This window comes from Adelges cooleyi, unplaced genomic scaffold (genome assembly GCF_023614345.1).
Source record: "Adelges cooleyi isolate 19-005CV unplaced genomic scaffold, UGA_ACOO_1.1 ACOO_flye_CR_arks_rails_tigmint_CR_PRNA_3, whole genome shotgun sequence".
NCBI classification, from domain to species: Eukaryota; Metazoa; Arthropoda; class Insecta; order Hemiptera; family Adelgidae; genus Adelges; species Adelges cooleyi.
The window spans coordinates 711,341-735,984 of NW_026095970.1; the positions used below are offsets into that span (position 1 = coordinate 711,341).

Genomic DNA, 24,644 nt, shown 5'->3' on the forward strand with positions numbered 1-24,644 from the left:
AAATAAAGAAAAAATAGTTAAGGAATTTTTAATAAGCGTTTTAATTGTAACGCGCGCAAATATAAATTTAATAACTCAATAAACTAAATTATCCAAAATTGGCTATCGACCAGTCAACATTTTCAGAAAATTAAGAAAATCGAATAAAGTAAATAAATGATTTATCTTACTATTAAAGTTCTAAATGTGGTCAGAGCTCTGGAAAATACCATTTTAAATTCGTTATTCTTGGTTTTGTGTATATATATTGTTATACTATGATATAACAGAACACAACAAATAAAGTTAATAACAAAATAGTGTTTATTATAAAACGTCACAATTGTTAATGCTCAGTGTGCCGGTGACCGCACGTCGCGTTTAGTGGACAGCCTCCACTATATATGTATGTTTATAATATTTAATAACGTTAATACATAACACCCTTTCCCTATAAAACCTAGAAATACAATTTGTGTTAATAATAATAAGTACTTTATGAATATAATATACAGGGTGATTTTTTTATCATGAGCCAGTCAATATTTCGCTGGGTTTATTAAATAATTGATTTTTTTTTTTTTATACAGTTTTTATATAATGTGATCTCAATTTTCCACAATATTTTGTGTTCCTACCCCCCTCCCAAATTAGTTATTTTGATAGGAACTTTTGATTTTTAAATAGCAACATATATTTTTTTTGTTAAAATTGCTATAGTATATTTATATATGTGCACTTAAATTTTTAATTTTGGATGTGTAGTTACATAGCTACATACATTTCAATATATAGGCAGGGGGGAATGGAGAGCACACGTCAGTGCTGCTCGTACACACTTTGATGTAGGTGCTATTGTGAGATATCATAATCACTGTTGGACAATTTATAGAATCAATTTTTCATCCACTGGACATTCCGTCAAAAGTTCCCCTAGTCATTGTTCCCACATAATAAAGTTATTATAGATAATGACGTGGCGGATGCATGTCGCCCCAATAATAATGAAATTATATTGGGTTTAGTATCTAAGTAGTCGAAATCTGGTGGTCAATCTGTGTACCAGGCAAAATGGCCGCAGAAGTAGGATGTATGTTATTGGCGATATAGACCATCATACGACTAAAAAAGAAAAACTTTTTTTTATTGCTCTAAACTAGATTTAAACTATAATTTATAAATGAGACTATATTAACGCAGTACCTACACAATACATATAAAATAAAAGCATGTTCCACCAAAGAGTAGACTAATCTATTCTGTGTGTACCGGCTATAATATAATATAATAAAATGGATATGTATAATATATATGGTGTAAACCAACATAAACAGGACCAACATAAAAAAGTTCTAATTATAATTACGTAGGATTCATACATAAATTAACTATATACATAAAATTTACCAATAAAATATTAAGACATTTATGCTTCAAATTATATACCTCGGTGCCTAATGTTTATTATTTTAACACAAATTTATATAAATAAACATCCGAATCCCTCTTAAAATTGATATTATCATTAAATTTTTGAAATATCAAAAAAACAATTGTTGATGTATTGATTAATATTTAATTCATACAATTTCCAACAGTTACAAATATATAATTGTTAATTTTACTTGGTAAACTTTTAATATGTCTTTAAGTTTAATTGATATATTTACTTTTTGTAAGTGTACAATTTCTTCAAGAAATTTAATTGAAGGGGAATGTGTTTTGAATGGTAAAAAAGTTATTTTATGTGGTAAAGTTGAAAATGAAAATGTAAGTATAACTTCTAACAATCATAATAGTAGTTGAAATAATTTACAATTCTCATCGGTAATCACATCATCTAAACTATGTTACTGTTTACTTTTAGAGTTCAACGATTGCTACTAAAAGCTTAGTATTACGTACATCATGTTTATCAAGTATGCCACACGAAGTGAATTGCTCCTTCAAAACAAAACGTGAGCACGGAACTAAAAAAATAAGCATAGAAAGCACTTTGTGTACTTATCCTGCAGGAGCGTCTGAGTGTTGTAAGCACATTGTTGCAGTTCTCCTATTCTTAAATAAGTAAGATTGCTATTAGTCTTTAATTAAAAAAAAATAATATTATAACTATAAGTACCATCCTACATTTTTTTTTGTTAGGACTGATATTGAAGATGTCCAAAATCTTTCATTAACAGACATTAAATGTCAATGGTCTCGTCTAAAAGAACCTACTTCACAACAATATAAGCCAGTGCCAGTTGAAGATTTTTGTTGCTTTAAAACTAGAGCCACAATACCTACAGTAAAAATGTCAGGACATTTAATTAGGTACTACTTGAGTTTTAATTATAATTTAAGATATGATTATATATACACTGGTAAAATCATGGATTTATGTTAAAAATTAAAACTTATAAATGCATTGTATTGTTATTATTATTTTAGATCTTGTTTTGAAGCGGTCGATCCAAATTCTGCATTAGCAATTCATAGAAAAGGACGACTCATAATGAAAGATATGATAATTCATCTAATAATGATTATTTATACAATACCTCTGAGGAAGAATTAATTTTTCAAAAGCCTCATGAAATTTTACTTCTAATTTCTAAGTATCCTGTTTTAGATTTAGGAGACTGCTGTAGAGAAATTTGGATGCAGCTCATAAAATATGATGCTCAATATATAAGAAAAAGATCTGCAACAGATAAATCAGAATAACTGGAAGCAGGTGTTATAATTTATATACCTTTGGTCTAACTCAAAAAACTGATGCACAATGGGCTTTAAAAGCTAGCAAGTACTTTTGGCCTACAAAAATTAACAATAAGTATATCCAACACAGTGTAAAATATAAAAACTCTGCCAGAGAAAAGTATACAAACTTAACAGGAAAGCGTGTTATTCAATGTGGTTGTATAATGTGGACCGAAGTAACATGGCTAAGTTATTCACCAGATGGTATTGTTTTAGATGATGAACTAACACCAAATGTTTTGATTGAAATAAAATGCCCATTCATGGGGAAAACGTAAAAATTAAACGAATTACTTGATAATCTATCTTATATAAAACTTAATTCAAATGGAGAATATGACTTGAAAAAAAAACATAAGTACTATGCACAAATTCAATTAGGAATGGTAATGACAAATGTTACAAGCTGTGACTTATAAATACACAGTAGTTTAGAAAATAATATACATGTATTTAAAGTAAATATTGACAATAATTTTTGTGAAACATTTTTAAAAAAACTTATAAATAATTTATTATGAAAAATTAGTTCATGAAATATGTATTATGCAAAAATATAATATATAGTGTTATTTTTAATCAGATTATGTTGAATTTGCCATTAGCAAATAAAAGTTTATTTAAATTACAAATGTCACATATAATGTACATAATATCATTTGCCAAGTTAACGTGAGCTCAAGGAAACTTGTTCTAAACAATTTTAAAAGTTTTAATTCTTTGGTTTATTCGTTCAATACGAACACGAGCACTTGCAGTATCCCTTGATAGTAGAGGTTCAGACTTAAATGAGTTAAAAATTAAAATTAGTTAACATTATATTATTACTTTAACATTATATTTTGTATTAGACCTGTGTTATCTATCCTACTTCAGCGGCCATTTTTTATAACACACAGCGCTCATGGTATTATTTCCTGATCCCAATATTGTGTATTTTGAACCTTACTATTTTTATTTTTGAGCCTGTCGGCTGCGTTCATCACTACAATTACACCGCTTCAGTCTATGATTTTTAACGATAATAGCAAGCCGCTCTTTGTAGTCTAATCAAATAGTGATGCTATCGGCTGTCAAATCTGTGAGATAAACCGTATGGCTAACCTGAGCAGCTCACGAACCACCTGCAGTAAAGTGTACAATTTCATTTTTTCATAGAAATACTGTAGAGTAAGTTAGCAGTTCTCTACGAAATAGATTTGACCGAACACTCTGTAAAATATTGGGGCATACAAATACCCGTTCAAAATCTAAAAAAAACATAAATTACATTTAAACAACCGTGTTTCCCAATAATTGTTAAAGGTTTTTCGTTCTTTACTTTGAGCACCAAAAGGTCAGAGGACAAATGTGCGGCAGTCCACGATTCCAGCGAAAACTTTGTAATGGTTTTTCGACTAGTATCTATTGTTGAATTTAAGAAATCAATAAACGGCACAGACCATCAGTTTTTGGACACACTCTCAGCCCATTACTAATGGATGACCACAATTCAGCCTTGAGTACCAAATGCGATTGATTAATGAAACTCGATATATTTATATGGTCGGCGACATCCCGTCGAAATTGCTCAATATGGTCGTAATCTTTACTTTTTGAAATTTGGGTGTCTTTTTCTATAGATATAATATACTATTACCAATATACAGAGAAAATAGTATTAAGCCTTTCATTCAATGAGGGTTTTATTCTAACTCTTTTGGTTTGGTTTTGACATTTTCATGTCTTAGTTCTGGCACATTACCGAACAAAGCGTAACGAAAAAGTTTTTCCGCCGAGTCTGCGACCACGAAAGAGCATTTCCATGTCTCGTTGAAGTACCGAATAAATATAGATTAATTGTGGAATTATAATTTTAAAAAAAATATTACATGGAGCTTCCAGTTACAGCATAAGCCAAGGAGATTAAAAAATTATGTACAATCATGTTTCTGGCTAAAATTGTAGTGTTTATTATCTGGCCAAAAGTAACTTAACATAGTTTAATATATAGAGAATTAAACTATTTTGAATTTATTATTTAGTTATAATTTGAACGTTGAACGTACAACATATCTCTTATCTCATATCAGATAACAGCGTAACAGATTAACATTCGAAATGGATCCAAAATGGTCTTTCCGATAATTGTCTTTCGTCGTCGCTTCGTAGTTTTTGTTACCTTGCGGCGCGTGACAGCGTAACGCTTTTTTGGTAACAATTTTTTGACATTTTCATGTCTTAGCTCTGGCACATAACTGAAAAAAGCGTTACCATAAAAGCGTTACAAAAAAAGAAATGGGGTTGAAGATGAGGTGGCAATGGGAAAGGGGTGGAATTAGCTGTGGCAAATAACCGAAAAAAAGCATAACGAAAACAGCGTTACCAAAAGAGCGTTACCACACGGAGATGGGTTGGAGATGGAAATAGGGGTAGGAGATAAGGTGTGGGAGATAGAGTTGGGGTTGGGGACAGGAGATAGGGGTGAGTGATAGGGACGGGAGATAGTGCGTAGGGGAGAGGGGTAAGATATAGTAAATAAGAGATATGTTGTACGTTCAACGTTCAAATAAGAACTAAATAATAAATTCAAAATAGTTTAATTCTCTATGTTAAGTTACTTTTGGCCAGATAATAAACACTACAATTTTAGCCAGAAACATGATTGTACATAATTTTTTAATCCCCTTGGCTTATGCTGTAATTGGAAGCTTCATGTAATTTTTTTTTTTTTAATTATAATTCCACAACTAATCTATATTTATTCGGTACTTCAACGAGACATGAAAATGCTCTTTCGTGGTTGCAGACTCGGCTGAAAAACTTTTTCGGTTATTTACCGGCTAATTCTCACCCCCAACCCCATTCCCATTCCCACCCACAACCTCATCTTCAACCCCATTTCTTTCAAAGGTATACATTAAAATATTCTATCAATAAATACCGTATGTTAAACATAGATCTTAAACATTTTGTAGTTTAAATTTAATATATTATGATTAATACCTTGTTAAGTATTTTGAAGCTATAGTTTTAAAGACATAGAAAGGTATAGAAAAAGAAGCAAACTTTTTAAAGATATAATTCAAAGATTTTTCACTGAGCCAAATTCTTTCTTCGCAGCTGACATTATTAAAAGTTGTTTGGGTTTTGTTATAAAAACATAACGTAACGAGATAGAATTACTTTTATGATAATGTAATAGTGCCTTCTTGGTTAATATCAATCACGTTCTTTACAATATAATTTAATATACTATATGTAATAATTACATGAAAGTGTCCAAAATTAAAAAAAGATGTTTTGAAGATCATGGTAGAATAGTAGAAATTAATTGAGCAGTGAGCATAAAGATGAAGATGCTAGTACATTTTTATTTTCATGGCCAAAAAAAAGTATAAGTATATCGTTATTGAAAATAAATTAGGAGTGTAAAAAAAAAGAAGCTTTACTCAAAGTATAAGCATCTTGAATTCTATACCCACTCTAAAATTAAAAAAAATCATACATTATAAAAGTCGGTTTCAATTACATTTTGTAATTAGACCTTCTCTCCGTCGTTGCCGTCTTTGTCGTTGTCATTGCCGTTGCACAGCGGAAAGAATTTTTAGTGTTGGTAGTGCGGTATAATCTAAAAAGAGACGGAATATTAGTGACAATGACTAAAATTTAGATTATTTAAATATGATAAATAAATTTATATTGTATTTCAAACAGCATTAATTTTTCATGCAAATAATACAATTTTAATTATTGAATTAATAAGGTAAAAGTAGATGAAAATTATTTGGTAATGAGGAACTTTTATTGACTATTAGGGAAAAATAGCCAACACCTATTTATTAATAGGCCAAGGGTTAGAGGTGGCTAAAATTTGTTTTATTTTAAATAAGCGACACAAAGCATATGACTAAAATTTAGTTCAAAATAAAAAAAAAATACCCAAACAATTTACATATTTTATAATATGAAATTATGATGCGCTATAACATTTTAGTTTAAAAATAGTCAGATGATTACAAATTTGTATGGAAAGTTTTTTAGACATAGTTTACGTAAATGTATACTTTGATAAACCAAAAAAAGTATACAAATCCATTCTCCCCAATGGGTAGACATTTTTTACTTTATCTCACTCTATTAGGTGTAGTTTATTGCCTTCAGACCTGAAAATTAGTCTAAATGTAATTTAGTGAAGGAGGGGGGGTATAATATATTAAATTTTTTCAAAAACGTGTGGTCTATTTTATTTTTTATTAAGGAAATACAAAAAAATAAGAGTTAAAATAACTCTTGAATCCCTATGATCTCCAATTATCCAATATGTACTGTTTCCATTATGCAGTGGTTCTAAATCAATGTTTTTTTTAAATGGTTAGGTATACCCAATTTTAACACAATTTTCTCCAGCAAAAAAATTAATATTTTTTGGGGTTTTGGCCAACTATTTCAGATTTTAAACCACTGTGACGACCCTTCTAAGCCCTTTCTTCATATAAAACATTTTGATTATAATAAAATTATAATTACATTAAGACAATTATAAATGTTATAGTCCTACTCTAAACCATATTTTACAACGAATGAAAAGTTGTTAATTAATTTAACAATTAAATTATAGTATTACAACGATGTGTTATACGTTTTCTGGTTTTTTTTTTGTGTAGAGGTACATTGGGTATTAGAGTGAATACACGATTGGTAGATCGTCTGTCAACAACATTATGTTACCGTTGTTTCCCATAAGTCGTTATTAACAACATAATGAAAATGTTTTTCAAATACTCATTGACTACCTGTTGTGTTCACTCTTATAGAGCAACCTATTGGTATACTATGGTCAAAGTGTAATTGTCTTCTTTTTTGGACTTTCCTTATATCCCCAAAGGATTTATTCGGTCTAATTTTCAGTCCTCAAATCTTAAAAATGTAAAAAAAGCTATGGTTTCCACATCTTCTAGGAGTAAGGGTTTATGATTTTTGTTTGCCTATTCATAATATGTTAAAAAAAAAATTAACATTCCACAATAATATGGATTAAAAACTTCAAAAAGAAAAACTACAAAATTATAAGCTCCACTAAATCCACATCTTGTTAGGTTGATATATTATAACCTTAATCATAAAGAACTTTGAATTCTTTGAAATACTTGTAATTTCTAAATAATTCCGGACTATGAATTGACAACAAATATTTCATTTGACAATTACTATAGTTGTAATGAGCAGCTATAGATTGGTTGCTATAAATAAATACTTCCTAAGGGAAGAAAAAAAAGTTAAAATTTTACAATAACCAATTATTATGTATATACTCACCAAACACGACTATTCTAATTAAAAAAAAGATGACTTGTAGCCACTCAGCTAATATCACAAGAATTGGTCGCTGTAAATTATGTTCGTTAAAAAAATACAAAAATTAATAATTATTTTAATCATCATTATTTATGGCTATGCTTACCACGAAAGATTATTAAATTAAAAACAGAATATATGTTGTCAGTCAGCGAAACTTGCAAGAATCGGTTGCCATTATTCAAGTTTCCTAAAGTAAGGTAAAACAATTATTATTTTAAAATTATCAGTAATTTCGTTTATATTAACTATAACTACAACTGTCTGATTCCAGGAATAAGAAATGTTGTATTTCAGCAGGACCCCCAGGAATTGACGGTAGTAAATGAAGTTCCTGCAAAAACAAAAAAATAATAACGTATTATTTACAGTCATGAGGTTTTTGTCATTATACTTGTCAAAATATGATAAATTTGAACTTATACATTATAATTTATAAATCTCATCTTTGGACTTTTAATAGCTGCGTGTATTAACAAAATAACTATAGCTGTTTTAACTAAACGTTTTAATTATAACTTAAAATAAAAATCTGTTAAAAAAATTAGTACAGTGTAAATCTGCATATTCTAAACCAATCACAGTCCAAACTAAGCATTGTTTCAACCAAAACTGACTGTCGTCATATTGTCTTTAAATTTTATTCATTCTTTTGAACCGAATGGTATATAAATATTACGGTGGCTTCACCACACTTCACTAACCTCTTATAACATGATGGATAAGAATTAAAATAATCAAATATTTAAAAAAGTTTAGGCCAAATCTGTTGTAATCCCTGACAATGATAACATTGCTACCAAAATATGCGTATACAATAAAATGCATTATGTTTTGTAGTTTAGGGTTTTTTAAATATTTGTGTTTTTTTCTTAACTATAATAACCATAATTGCTTAACTGTTTTCTAGATAATAACATAATATTTATTATTTTCTAAGTCACATTAATGATGTGAATACAAATAAAATGTCTCGATTTTATGATTTTTTGGGAACTACTAACCACACAAATATATTGAACAAAATTATTTTTACTAATTATTCAATAATAAATGTAAATATTGAATTAGACATATTCTGCAGATTTGCCCGAATGACATTTATTAATATTGGTCAGGTTAGGTTTACTGTCAATCAAAATTAAAAATTCTTCGAATTAAAAAAACGAAAAACTTATTCTAAAAAATATGAATGAAACTACCATAATGTAATCATAATTGTCGAAATAATAATACATTTTATTTTGAATTTTTAACATAATTCGCTTAATTCAACGCTTAAAAATAAACAAATATTTTTAATTAAAAATCAGTTTTAAAATACAAATTAACATATATTATAAACAATTTATCTTAAAAACCAACAGTAACTAAAAAAGACTAATAACATTTAATAATAAAAAATAAGAATAGTAACAATATTGTTTACCATATTGCATGTGTAGTTTATGAAAATTATAAAATACATTATAAAAACTAAATAATTCATGTGACCGTCGAAAAATTAAATGGAAAACGAATACTTATGTTATTGATCTGTTAAACGATAGTAATAAATAAAAAATTATAAGAAAACTAATAAAAATATATTAAATCTGAATTAAATCATTACTAAAAAAAAATGATAAAATAATAACAAATAGATTTTAAAAACTTATTTTTAAAACTGCCAAACAGTCACGTGAAACTATGAGCCGTGTGCTTTTGCTTGGAGACCTTTCAGAGTATCTTAGCGACCATATGATTCATCACAGGCTGAGCATTTGTATCGTACCCCAACAATACGGAACGGGTGTTTAATGAATTAATGGTAAAGGGAGGCTGAATGTTAAGAGAAGAGAGAAAGTTAAATAAGAAGAGCCTTTTGTTGGTAAAAGCCGGACCATATAATAGATTGTTTTAAAACTACATCTACACCTTATCTATATCATATTAATACATTCTTACATTTTTTTAAAATTATTTTATAAAATAGACTAAAAATGCGAACAAGTGTGGTTTTTTATTATAAAAACTATAATTTAACAGTTATTAAAAAAAAATATGTATATTACATACTGTTGGGATTGTTTGACAAGCTATAATTATGGATATATAATTTTGAAGGGTATTATTTTATAACAATTTATTTTATATTTATTTCAACTTCAAATTCTTGTATTATTATTTTGACAATATTGTGAATATAATTATATGATTTTTAATAAAATATAATTATGTTTTTTCGCTTTAATTATATCCGTTATTTTCCAATGAATCAACTGTTGGTAATTGGTCCTGGAATTTCTTAATGATCTTTGGAACCTATAACATAAATGGTCGGCTAATCTAGTCCTTCTAATTTTATTAATAAGGGTTTTTTTAACATGATTTTTCGTCATATATGTATTGTGTTAATTAAAAAAAATCGTGGTTGAGATTTAAAATTTGTTAAGTAGGTACTTTTTATGGGGCAGCTGAAATGGTAGAAATTTAATATAATTGTATTATTTGCTGACCGTTGAAAAAAACTCAATATTACCTACTACTTATTTACACCCATTTAAGATACGCCCAAATAAAACGCATTCTATTAAATGGTACCTAAAAAACATAAAAATTAAAAAAACAAATGTTTTTCTTCAATGTTTGCATGAATTACGAAGATATAAAAAAAACAAAGTACAAATCTTCTGTATTTTGGAATGATTTTTGTACAAATGTTTATTAATACAATTTATTATATCTCATAAATGAATGGTCGCGTCATGGATGCATACAACGAGTGTTAATAAGATTATAATATTAAACATTGATCAATCAAACTGATCCGTATTACCTACACCTTATATTTAGGGAAGGTAAACGTTCATCGAGTAAGTACGAAAGCCCTAGTTGTACAAAACAACTTGTTCTTACATTTTAAATAACGCATTATTACAAACAGTAAAATAATTTTGCAAAGAACAGCCTAAAATAATAGTAGAAGATAATTATTTTTTTCAAAAAAAGTTTTATGACATACCTAAATCTATTATATAGATAATCTATTATCTATTATATTGTGTTAAATAATATTAATATTATGCTATTAAATATATTACAGTAAGTAGGTAATATTAATTTCCACACACTTCGATTTAAGTACATGTCTGTTCATTTTAGTCAAGAATAAAATGTCAATTTATATGAGTACATATGTTTCTACCAACTAACAAAAATATTAAATACATACATATGTATTCTGTTGGTGATTCTTGTACAACCTGGAGTTACTTAATTTAACAGTACAATTTAACTACCAAATTATATAACATGTTGAACACTGTTTTATAATTTATAAAACACATTGGTTTCACTAAATGCGGTTGTGCAAGAGTATTTGTATATCATATTTTTATAAGTTAACCTTTTTAAAGACTATGTTGATTTTCTACTCATATACGATTAAATAGAAATATTATATGTTGTAAAAATTTTGGAATTTTTATTTTTATTTGAAAACATAAAAATCTAACAAAAAATAGTATTTTTAAATTTCACAGTTATTAAAGTGAATTATGAACATAGGTATTTTAATAAAGAATATAAACTATATTACCTACTTATTATTTTTAATTTATAATTAACTCAACAAAAAAATAAACACAATTTACAAGTAACACAATAAATTAAAGAATAATTTCCATAAATATGATTGGTTGCATAAGAATAAATTAATATTTTTAATTAAAATTCAATTTTAAAATACAAATTTACATATATTATAAACAACATTCTCCTCAAAGCCAACAGAATGACAGAATGTTTTTACACAGACGTTACATCGCCGGTATGTGTTCTTTCGTGAGTTTTGAGGTAAGATTGTATATTAAAACTTTGTTTACAGACATCGCATTTATCATAGTATCATTCTGCATAGATATACATAAAATTGATTTAATGATTTAATACATTTTTTTTAAGATTTCAGGGGTTTTTGTTAATATGTACGCAATCTGCGAAAACATAGTTTTCCGGAAATTAAAGAAAAACTGTTGTGCCGAATTTGTTTTTCGTTTAATATGTTATGGATACATATAAGTTTGAACAACTGGCAAATTTTCAACTTAAAGGTAATAAAATTACGGCTAAAAACCCCAAAAAACTTGTACCCCCTCCCCCTAGGGAGATGGATGGGAAATGGGTATAATTTAAATTTGATACAACTGACGAGTGCGGGCATACCAAATAAATATTCCTAACAAATTTCAACTCGATCCGACTCTTTTTCTCGAAATTATAGCCAGTAAATTTCTAACTTAAAAACTCGTACGGTTTTTTTAAATTTCGACTGTGTAGAAGTAAACTTTTTCGACTTTTACCGCCCCAAAGTACCAACTAGATGAAATTTGTGATTTATAGAGTTACTACTCGAAGGAATTGGTCCAGTATTAAAAAAGTTACAGTGTATACAGATAAAAAAAAACACATCATACCTTCGCAGCTTCACATCGAAGCTAAAAGCTGCATAAAAAGCAAATTCCAATAGTTTTATTATTGTTATACATTATAATAAAATATTATTCATGGTTCTTTAGCGTTACGTTTTATACATGTAAGGTTATTCTATTGACCAGAGTCCTTATAATATACGTTTTATACTGTACCTTATATTACGCTGCAACCTTATGTTCAGTTTTATAAAATTTTGTAGTGCTGTATGACGAATGAGTACGGTGTAAAGAAAATAATATGTCATTTGATAAATTTTATCGTAAATTGTTAAAACATTAATTGCTACTCGAAGGAATTGGTCCAGTATTAAAAAAGTTACAGTGTATACAGATAAAAAAAAACACACACATCAGAGTAAAACCAATACCTTCTCGCTTTGCATCAAAGCTAAAAAAATTGTTCAACGTTTAATGCGCGTATGACGTCGTCTCGTACCGTACTGCAAGGCCATCCGCCATGGTGAAGTCAAAACGGTAGCGTGCGTTTCGCCGTAATAAATCAATAATAACGCTCGGTAACAGCTGAGGGAGTCCAATATGCATTGTTGCTATTGCAACACCCTCGCCGCCACCACAACCCCCAAAACGTCACGTAGCATTTTATACCATCGCCGCACATAAAAATAAACATTACACTCATAAAACGTTATGGATTTGTATTAAACAAAAACGTTTGTAATTTAATAATAAATTAAGTTAGATTTTGTGTGATACATTATATTATTAAACATTAAGTATATTAAATTTGTTTTTATTATAATACTCATTCTATCAAATACTAGTTAACTCAATGTTAAATTTATATGTATTTAATAATTTTATATTACGTATTAGGTAATATTGGCTGAGGGTGAACCGTGAAGTGGTGTGACGCCACTGTTCGGACTGTCTCTTGGTTTTAGGCGTATAGTGTGCAACCCAAGTTTCATCTCCAGTAGAAATACACTTGAGACAATCATCACCCTTCAGTTCATAGCGTTCCAAAAACTCTTTGGAGGTCTGCACTCGATTTCACGGATTTGGCGCGGATTCTCCACTTGGCGGAAGACTCGATCGACATGTTTCACGAGAAAAATTCCTGTGACCACAGTTTTTGACGTACTGAACTCGTTCTGGTCTTGTTTTGAAGGGGAAAAGATAAGCTAAACGGCATTGTGGCCAACATAGCAAAAAAAATTTTCTACGGCCTTGGGGGAGGGGGGCTTGTATTGGGTTGTATCTTTACTCTCCGGACGTCCTTGGTGCGATATCTTATCTATAGACGTTATTCAATGATAACCAATTATAAAGATGAAAGCATTATTTTTTTCTACCCTTTCAGTATGATTTTTTTCTTACTTGTCTGTCTATCTGTTTATCGTATCTGGGTAATAATATTTATTGACACAAAACTAATTTAGTTTGTGTCGTGCTTCAGTCGGCTTATGTATTATTATGTAGTATGTATTTACGTGCGTCAGGCGTGTAATATTTTATACCTAACCTAACCAGTTTAAGAGCAAAAAAAGTCTCAGAGTCATGATTTAATTTATTTATACTAAAAAGCCTCAAGCTCAAATAGAGCAGCTCGGATAAATGTATTTAAATATACAATAATATAGATGATTCTCTGAAACCAAGGAATTTTGACATAATTGTTTCACTTAAAGAAAAGTCAATTTTTTTACAATATTTTTTTTGTTTCTGATTAAGCCATGAGATTCACATAAAGACCTTTAATGTTCCTTCATAGAAATTCTTAGTTTAGCAGAAAATTTGAATTAAACAAATTGTCATTGTGAGGGACTGAACGGCAGTGTGAAGGACTGAGGAAATTATTCAAACAAACGAACAAATTTGTTTAATTAACAAACATAATACATAACAACATAATACTGTTATTGACAAATGGTAAGTTATTAGTTATCACAATTTTAATTTGTATTCTACCAAAACTCTGAACAAGACCGAGTACCGCGCGATGACGAGTGAAAAAAAACGCAGCCTTGAACTTTCACTTAATAATATAACACGATTTAGGAAAATATAAAATTAAATAATTCCAGTAACCATGTCTATCAGTGTGCTCATTTTACAAATATTCAATGATGTACGGTAATTTAGAGTTCATCCTCATTATGGTTCCTAGCAAACTGGTTTAGGTTAGGTCGGAGGAAATGGCATGTATACCACTATCGATCCGGTATTCGTCAATTCCGCCCATTTTGGGCAACTACCTATATTGTATAAATCTATTGCGCCGGTGGAATTAAGGTGGTATACTAAAAAAATATAAATCAACAGCGCCGGGGTTATATTATAGATTAAATGTAATATAGATAATCAACGCGTATGGAACAGCTGGAAGCTCTTTTTTAGTTAGTTTTTCTGTCAATAAGGCTCAGAATGGATTTCAAACATATGCTTTTTTGTGGATCACATATAATTTATTCTGGTTTGAGCTATGCCACACGTTTCCACCACCCTTCCCAACATAGATCGCTCCCAGTGTCCTAAATGTACACTAAAATATTTGTGTTATATGCGTTTCCCATCATAACATGGACATTATTTATCTATAGTACATTTAATGTATAGTTGTATACATCAACTGCGCCAGAGTTTGTTTTTTCACTTGTGATTTTTAATTTAAGTTTTCAACGCTATTCATTCTTATGTATGATTTAAGTTAAATTTTACTTAAGGCGTTAAGCCTATAGTCGCCTTCTAGACTTTAGCCAGTAAACCTAGGATTCTTTTAGTTTAGCGTAGCGAGCGAAGCCATCGAGTTACAAAACACTCGGTGGCCGGCCGTACGATAGTAGATATCAAAATATGGGCGCATACTAGTTGCATCTGGGAAACTACGAATTGCATCCGATCCTTATCGTAACTAAAAAGGTCAATCTACAGTAGTTGCCTCTCAGGCTTAGTATATATAAATATGAGTTGCATCCGAAAAAAATTATTATTAGTTGCATCCCGCTAAAGAAACAGGGGTTCTAAAACAACGCTAAAATTTTATTGAACTTTTCTAATAAAACTGACATTATCGTTAAAAAGTACTACTATCTACGTTATTTTCCATTAATTCCGCGTGTAATACTTTTGCCGGTCTTTCGCACGATGTAATTTTTACTGGTTTTCCTTTTTCATTTCATCATTTCATCATTTCATCAATTTCATGTTCCATTTTAGCAAATAATAAAAAATTATAAAAGCACTCGACGCGTTCACTCTCAGTTTTCTACTCGACGATTGCAACGATAACACAATTTTTATCATTAACTTAAGCTTAAACCTAAGCTAACATGCATTTTTAAGGTAAAAAAACTAAGTTGGCATTCTTAATACAGCTCTTTTAAAAATTGTCTTGCAGGAACGTTACAAGCTAAAATATGTTTAAACGCTTATTTTTTTTTAAAGTTTTAATATAAAAGACATCGTTTCGGCGCAGTTGAAATATACTCTATCGATCGATACCCCGTTGTACCACAACTCACACAGTGACATTTCTAAATAGGGGAGGTGTTTTTGCAGGACCCTGTATAATAATGTTCCTTTGTGATGACGTCGCCTGTGTGTATGCACAAAGTAAACACACCAACATAAAACCACGTGAACTGTGCATGCAGCATGCACAATGGTCATCCAGAAGCGACGTTTTTCAATGTACTTTATATTAAAAATAGAAACAACTGAAGGTCTGAATATTAAACTGAAGATAAATCTAGAGTCGGACTAAAACATATACGTTTTTTTTTTAAATCTGTAGTCAAAGTTTTTTTTATATTAAGGAAAAAATAGACCAAAAATAGAGAAGATAATAAACTTTGACTGTTGTAAATTTCTAGGTCACTAATGTCTATGAATCAACTATGTCTGAATGAATCAACAGTTGACAAATATTTGAAAATATTTTCATTATATTATTACGATATAAGTAACAATGGAAACAAATTATTATAGACAGGCGTTGTCTCATCACCTTAATCGGTCCAGAAAAAACTATAAAACACTAGCACATAAAAAATATAAAATTATGTGAGATTTACTTACCATTTACTTTTAACAGAACCGCTGATAACTGATGATTCAAAGTTTGCTCGTTGTCGACCAAATTATAAAGCACCCTAGTAGACATAATTTCGAAATTTAAGCGGCTAACAGACTGCCTAACCGGGGTATGCGTGCCGCTCGGTTAACATTTAATAACAGACTGTCGGACACTGCCCTGGGAGACAGCAGCCAAGACCCAAGGGAAGGGTCAAGGTGGTGTTAAATTTCATCAAAGGGCTCACCCCTTCCGGTTTGTGTTATCGCGTGGCAACTTTTCGTCCTCATCCTATTCCGTAAGACTACCGAATCGGTGTACGCGTGGTATTTAAACAAAACATTTAAAAAAACTCTCAAAGGGCTAATATAAGAATTAACGCAACCTCAGATGATAGGACTGGATCAAAAGACTAACAACATTTTAAAATAATATCAACTCAACATAAATAATAACACATTCTATTAAAACTTATTACATATATTTGAATTTTTTTCAATTTTTTATCTACTACCTGGTGAATTATAAATTAAAAACAGCTTCCTTAGCGCAGAGTAAACGTTCTTAACTGGCTTTAAATGTTTGTATTTTTTTATCTAAGATATTTTTTGAGCTATACTACTGGATATTCATAGACATTTTTTTTTATTAAATTGTAAAACACATTCGGCATAAAAAAAAATCGAACAATATTTTGGAGTACAGCTCGGTCATAGTTCCCTTATATGTGGTTTCCTTATATAAAAGTAATAAAATTGTAGCTGTTTAGATAATATACTTAATCTGACAACTTTCCAAGAACTTACAGCAGTTTAAAGTTAAATTTGGAACAGTTAAAATTGTTTTTATAATTTTCAAAAGGAAGTAGTAACCTTGTAGTTGTTTATTTGTTATGAATATATACACAATTAGATAATATTTTAAACACGTAGCAGCCTTAACTTATAGCCCCTACTAATAGTACAAAAAAGGAAGTTCCCACGAAAACGGTGTATTAGTATTCTAACGTCCGAGTTCGGTCTCTCCTGAAATAGCCATTCCGGGTTCACGTTGAAAGAAATCTCTTATTCGCGTAGATGGCTGTCAAACGCCGAACATAGAAACCGCCTGGAGTGCACAAGCGGAAACCACTTCTCAAAGTGTATTTATATACATTGATAGTATAGCTGTGGTCGATGATAGGGATAAAACCAAGTTGTATACAATAATACGAAAATGAAATACTTTTTTATGAAGAAAATGTGTAATTTTCACTGATATAATTCAGTAATAGCTTTTCCATTGTTGACAATTGAAATTGAAATAAACTGTCATCATAGTAAAAGTTTAAAACTCTTTCAGTTCACGCGCGTCGTTCATCGAAACCGGTTGTCCGTTTGTACGTAAGCAAAGTTTATTTTCGTCGCGCGTTCCAACGCTTCCCTGGGTATGGCACCCAGTAAAGCAATGCCAACTACTTCAAAAAATAGTTCTGTCAAAAGAACATCCAGTACTGCTCTTTCGCCACCAATAATTAACAGAAACAGATATTCACCTTTACAGACTCAAAATAACACAAACATAGATTCGGATAATGATATCGATTTAGACCCTCCAGAGGTAAGACAAAAAATACCACCACTCTATGTTTATGACATCACAAACTTTATCGAATTCCGAAATACAATTACTCCAATGTTAGTTCACGATTTTAACATTGTTAACAAAAATCAGTTTTCGAAGCTACATCTCACCTCCGCTGATGATTATCGCACAATAACTAAATATTTTCTCGAAATAAATAAAAACGATGCAGTCGGTACGGTATATTGTACATTCAGTACCGATGGACAATGCGGTAGTGTGGGGTGGCGGCTGCCGAGATAAAGTTCAAACAAGGGTCATATGTGTAATTGTTTTATTTAACTAGACGATTAGTAAAAAAAGAAACATTTTTTTATTGAAAAAAACATTATTTTTTTAAACTAATTACGATCATTTTTAATGAAAAATGTCAGATGTTTTAAACGTTTTTTTGATTGAAGAGTGTACTGTGTAGTACTAAAATTTACCCATTTTAAAAAGCAAGGCGCGAATCATTCAATCAATAACGTAGCACAATAAAAACAGCAAATCTTGCGGTAAACTATGGTCAACTAAATAAATGCATTTTGGGCTCAAACCGCAGAACTGTTGGCATCGATCGGCTCAGCTGTAAGTTAACTACGGTTAGGTTATGTCGCCGGCGTCACGGTCTCGGCTAGCCTCGGCCAGCCTCGGCACTCGTCGGACGGCAGTGGCATGGTCTGCGGCTAGTCGGCACGCCGTCGGCGGCGCCGGAGCGTCTGCGGCGTCTAGTTCCTTTGCCGTCATCGGCGACGGCGGGGTTGTGTGCGTTTAGTCCCTCCGCCTTCGGCGTCGGTGTTTTTGGTGGCGGAGGCGGGACGTCTAAGCTTCGGGTAGACAATCTATGGCTAATTGTAAATCGAACCGGGCGGACTTAACATGTCATCGGCGCGGCGGCTGTAATAGTGAATTTGTTTTGTATCATCAGCACAAAAGTGTACATTTTTTATTAGGAATTATTTCATTAATTATTTTAATACGAGTGATATTACACTGATGACGGGTTGCACCGGATATTTACATAGAGATAAACTCGATTAACTGGAGTTAAAATAAATTATGTTGCAGAAACCATGTTTTAAATGTTATCTGCTGTTAAAAATGTACTTTATCACGAGTTAAATTAATTTATCGCTGTGTAAAAATGTACGTAAAGTTAAATTTTGTTTGCAATGTTTTGCGTTAAAATGGTGATAATGGAAATGTGCGTTCAGCGGAAATCAGTGTATCGTTGATTAGTCCCAGTATGATTATACCATTAACTCCTACTGCTGATGCCATTTATTCGTTAACCAGTATACTGGTAATAAACTGAATATAAAACAACAAGTTTAACAAAAGTTAGTTTATTACGGTGGTAAATAATTTACCAATAGATAACAACAAGTTTGGTGCAACCCGGTATGAGTCCTGCAAAAAAAAAACAGCATGACATCACACTATTAAGTAATTCAAGCCAAAGGTTAGTTTAATATTTATTATGTGAAATAGTATTTTATTAATAAAATAATAATAATATTGTTAGTTTTATAATTTAATTTTTGGACACAAAATCCCTGTTACACCATAACAGGGATTTTCTGCCCAAAAATATAATATTTAAATTATAATATTTAATAGTAAATTTTATGTTTTTTGTAAAAAAGAAATGCAAAAATATTCCGTGTGACGTACAGATTTAAAGTACTGTTCGCGGCCGGACGCGCCATACGCAATATTAGAGTATTTTTGTGTAAGATAGATGTTCATAAGATACAGAATAAATATCAAAGTCCTTTATCTAAAAAACGAATAATAATAATAGTTGTTTGTTATTATTGTTATATTATTAATTATTAATGCATATAGAGAAAAATACTAAATTATTATTGTTTGGTTATCATGTAAATAACACATTTTTATTTAATTATTTCCACTTGGCTTATTTTTTTAATTTTGAACATAGTTGGAAAAAAAACATAAAATATAGAACAATTAAAAGTAATTGTATGTTATACTTCTAGTTGTTTTAGAAATGTTTAAACGATTTTCGCTTATTTTGCCAAAAGTGTTTATTATTAATTTTGAAAATGTGCTACTCATATTCTTTATTCATCGACTAATTTGAATTCGATTATATTTTTGGCGGAAAAGAATCTCTACCGCAACAAATGTTTCTAATGTATGGTTATTGATGACAGTGATATCGACGGGGGTCAATATTACCAATTATTTTGTATTATTGTATTTTTTATTGGAATCTCGTCGAAGTAGTGTCTATAAAAACAGAACGAATGACGATCTTAAATTAAAATATTTACAAAGTCATAAGTTGCAAACCAATTATTAAAAGTTAAAAATTCAAACGACAATATTTAAACATTTAATTTTTAACTACAACCGGGTAGTCTTAAGTAAATACTTAAAACTATGTATCGTTAAAAAAAAACAAAGTTGATAGTCTTGTTACGTATAGTAAGGGATGATCAAACATCTTCAAAGTATTAAAAAATATAGTAAAGTATGTACCTACAAATACAAGAATAAAATAATTATAAAAATATTAATATTTTCCGAGAAAATTAGTGTGTTAACACCATGGGGATCACTATGTATACATTAGGGTGTAGTAAAAAAAGGCAATTTTTTAAATCGTTTTCGTAATACCTTACAAAATTAGCGTCTTGGTGTACCGGATGATTGGTTAACTATGGACCACTCAATATCTTAGAAGATATTAGACTTTTTTCATTTTTTTTTTTTTTTGTACTATTATAGTTATTAGGTGGGACAAATTTAATGTATTTTTCAAAATTTTAACACCATCCCTTATGCGTTAAAACCATATCAACTTTGGATTTTTAAATGGTAACCCCCAATTTTTTTTTGATGATCGTGTTTATTTTTTTAAAATTTAATTTTAGGCGTAAAAACTAGGTAAATCGATTGAGTAGTTAACGAGCTACACAGTTTTAAAATTAAAGGGAGTGTAAAAAATAAATTAAATATCTTGGAGACGCTAACATATTAAGGTGACACTTGACTGCTCTGTTATTATTTATTGACAATTAACTTTGACAATAGCTATAGTAGCGTTTAAAAATCATAACCGTACCAAACACTATTTACTTTAGGTAAATAATTCACCGATAGTAAATAATAATGATAACCGCTATATCGACTGACAAATATACCACCACTACACACTTTTACATTTATTTTATAAAATAGTAGGTATGTTTAATTTGTTATCAATACCTTGTGTATATTTTTCCAGCATTTAGCAATTATATGTTTTGGTTAATTTGACACATTTTGTTCATTCATGCGATTTGTACGTCTTAATTTCATAGTATATTATAATAATATAGTATCATAACTTACTAGATCTATGAACTTGTCAACATTTATTGTGTTTTAAATAATAACATTGATATTAAATATCCATAATCAATGTGAATACCGAGATGGAGTTTTGCTCAAGTGACAAGTCTAGAAAACCTTACTTATAAAATGTATGCACATCAAATATCAAAATTAAAGGTACTTATAATAATAATATGTTATTTCAAATAAATAGAGTAATTTGAATTATGCTTGATGATATTTTAAATAAAACTTTTATTTTTACAGTATTATGTCTGTTCTGAGAAACTTATAAATGTGTAGTTTTGTGTTTTAACATATTGGTATCTGAATTCAAAGAAAAAATATAAAATTTTTTATGAAAAAATTGAATCTTCAATCATCATTTACTGAATCAATAATAGGTAAGATAATGTATTTATTAATATAGGTGTATTGTATAAGTACATTTTTTTATTAGAAAAATATAATTAATCGTTTTTTATTATTCATGAACATATAAAATGTTTTTAAATAATAAGTTTTTTTGGATTACTTATGTTTATCATACTTAATATGTTTAATTAAAATGCGTTACTTAAAAATTAACGTTTAACTTAAAAATTATCATACTTGTATAATTATAAAAAATATATGTGTATACTGATATTTGTTGCTTAACCATATAATTATTTAAGTATCTAAGGAACTTATTTAATTTTTTTAATTATATGTTTCAGTATGTTCAATATTAATATGGACTATCTCAACTTAAATTGATATTTGTTATTGTCTACAACTACACTACTACCAACGTCAAATTTGGTGTATTATATTATTGTAGTCAATCAGTCTAATCTAATTCCATCAATACATTGTCGAATGTTGTGGTATTCAATTTTCAGTAAATTTATAGGTGTTTTATTTTAAGGTAAAATATATAAGATCATCAGTTTGCAATAATTTAGTTAATTTCTATGAATTCATCTCTAACAATTTATTTTTATTATTATTTTTTTTTAGTTACTGTGGCACACTATTGCAGATAACGGTTTTCCATTAAGTCAGTAAGAAGAATAAGATGGATTCACAAGTTCAAATCAAATATTAGACAACTATATATATTTAGTTATTCAGCTAAAAATGTAATTCAATAAAATAATTTAAAAGTACTTTATCATTTTAAAAGTGACATAAAGTTTTTAAACACACATATACTTAACATATCTATAATTATTATACATTATTTATTAATTATTAATGATGAATTCTTTATTTAATATTAATTTAATCTAAAATGCTGCTGAGAATGTTAATATTTCTAAAATATGTTATTGTCTTAATCCAAATCTTGAAATTATTTTCATGATGGCATAGTTTTGGCATTAGCTATTACAGAATTTATTGACAACTTTCTAGTGGTTTACGATTAAGTTTTTATAAGTAATAAAGTAAATAAAATTATAAAACACAAAATAGAAAAAAAAAAATGTTAACTATTGGATTAAGTGTAAAAAAGTAAATTGAATGAATATACTTATAAATATTTTTTAACTTAAATATGTAAATGGAGATGGATTTCTTCTAGTGGGAAATTATCAAACAAACTTTACCGTCCAAGGTAACTTCCTATAAATACATCACTATATACAGCAATATGTTGTACCTCTATTATTTACAAGTTAATTATAGATATGTTAATTTTATTTAGTCTTAGTTTTTCAATATGATTTAGCAAATAAAAATGTTTATTCGTATCTTATAAGCATATTATTTATCTTGTTACTTGTTTTTTTATTTTACTATTATCATAATAAACATAACATAATATAGTATTTAAATGTTTGTTAGTAATATTATTATTGAATTTTAAGCTTATGACTGTTAAAAAAGCCATACAAAAACAAAAAAAATTGTACTTTTTCATTGTCACTCTAAATTTTTGTTTATACCTCGTACAACGAAAAAAACAATCATTTATTAAATAAAAAACATACTTTTACTGTTCATATTATGAACACATTAAAATAAGTAAGAATAGTCAATACTATGAAATATATACAGTATAAGTATAGTAGTGGTAATATAATAAAGAGTTAATAAATAAATACAGCTTTTAATAATTAAAAATACTGAACTAGAAATAGTTAAAATTGACGCGTTACAACTTTAAATTATAAAAATGAAAATTTATTTTAGTGCACAAGTATTGGATGAACGTATTTCTTATGGAATCCTTTGTTATCTAAACATTTTAAGAAACACACTAGATGCCTTATAAAGATGTTGTTTGACATCTTAAGTACCTATCATAACCAGTTCAGACAAATGCTAAAATAGTTTCTGTACATATTAAGTTTAGTTTTTGTTTATTTCTGTATATATTCTGTACATATTATCTATTAACTGTATGTAATACAACATTATACTAAAAAAACAAAAAATTGAATGTTATTTATTAAAGTTTTTTTAAAAATATTTTCACTAACAGAATTAATAATTTGACTAGTTAAGACACCAGTACAAGTAACACTTATTAAGACCAAGACGCTAAATATTTAAAGTAAAAACCAAGACGCTAAATAACCATAATAATTGAAAAATTAGAATAATGAACTTTTTTATTAGTTTTCAAGTAGTCGTATTTTTATAATAATTTGTTCTGTGTTGATATTAATCTACACTAGTAACGAATCGTTTTGGTAGAACCACGGTATATACTCTATATAAGACCGTGATTAGACCACGGTAACCTATGGTTGAAATTGAAAAAAAAAACTATTTACTAGGGCTCATAATATTGTTTGTTAACAGCAGCTAATGCCTAATATTCAATACGTACAGGTACACCGCACCGCTAGGAACACTACAAAAAAAACAGATAAGAAGACATTACCCATATAATATTGTTATAGATTTATTATTAGTTCGTTTTCATTGTGACCGACGACCGTCAACTATTAACTTTAATCTACAACCGTATCGTTAATCAATCTTATTTTGTGAAACGTGAGATCCGGCGATAAACGATTTTTTTCTTTAGTTGTAAAACTTATAAAAGCATCTCATATAAGCTAATATTATAATATTGTAGTACTAAGCTACAACTTTAAAAGTACTTGTCTGATTTAGCTAGTTTTTACGCC

General features: G+C 29.0%; 1 protein-coding gene and 1 long non-coding RNA gene across 2 annotated transcripts; both read left to right on the plus strand.

Annotated features, from left to right (window-relative positions):
• The first annotated feature begins 1,620 nt into the window (after positions 1-1,620).
• Positions 1,621-2,050, plus strand: LOC126837810 (uncharacterized). Its single transcript, XM_050571762.1, has 2 exons — positions 1,621-1,749; positions 1,847-2,050. Exons 1-2 carry the CDS (start codon positions 1,621-1,623, stop codon positions 2,048-2,050), a joined length of 333 nt encoding a protein of 110 aa, XP_050427719.1.
• An 18,865-nt stretch (positions 2,051-20,915) lies between these two features.
• On the plus strand, positions 20,916-23,257 carry LOC126837833 (uncharacterized). The gene is made up of 4 exons (XR_007685636.1): positions 20,916-21,696; positions 21,787-21,923; positions 22,239-22,429; positions 22,522-23,257. It is a non-coding gene; the product is annotated as an uncharacterized LOC126837833 (long non-coding RNA).
• Positions 23,258-24,644: the final 1,387 nt, after the last annotated feature.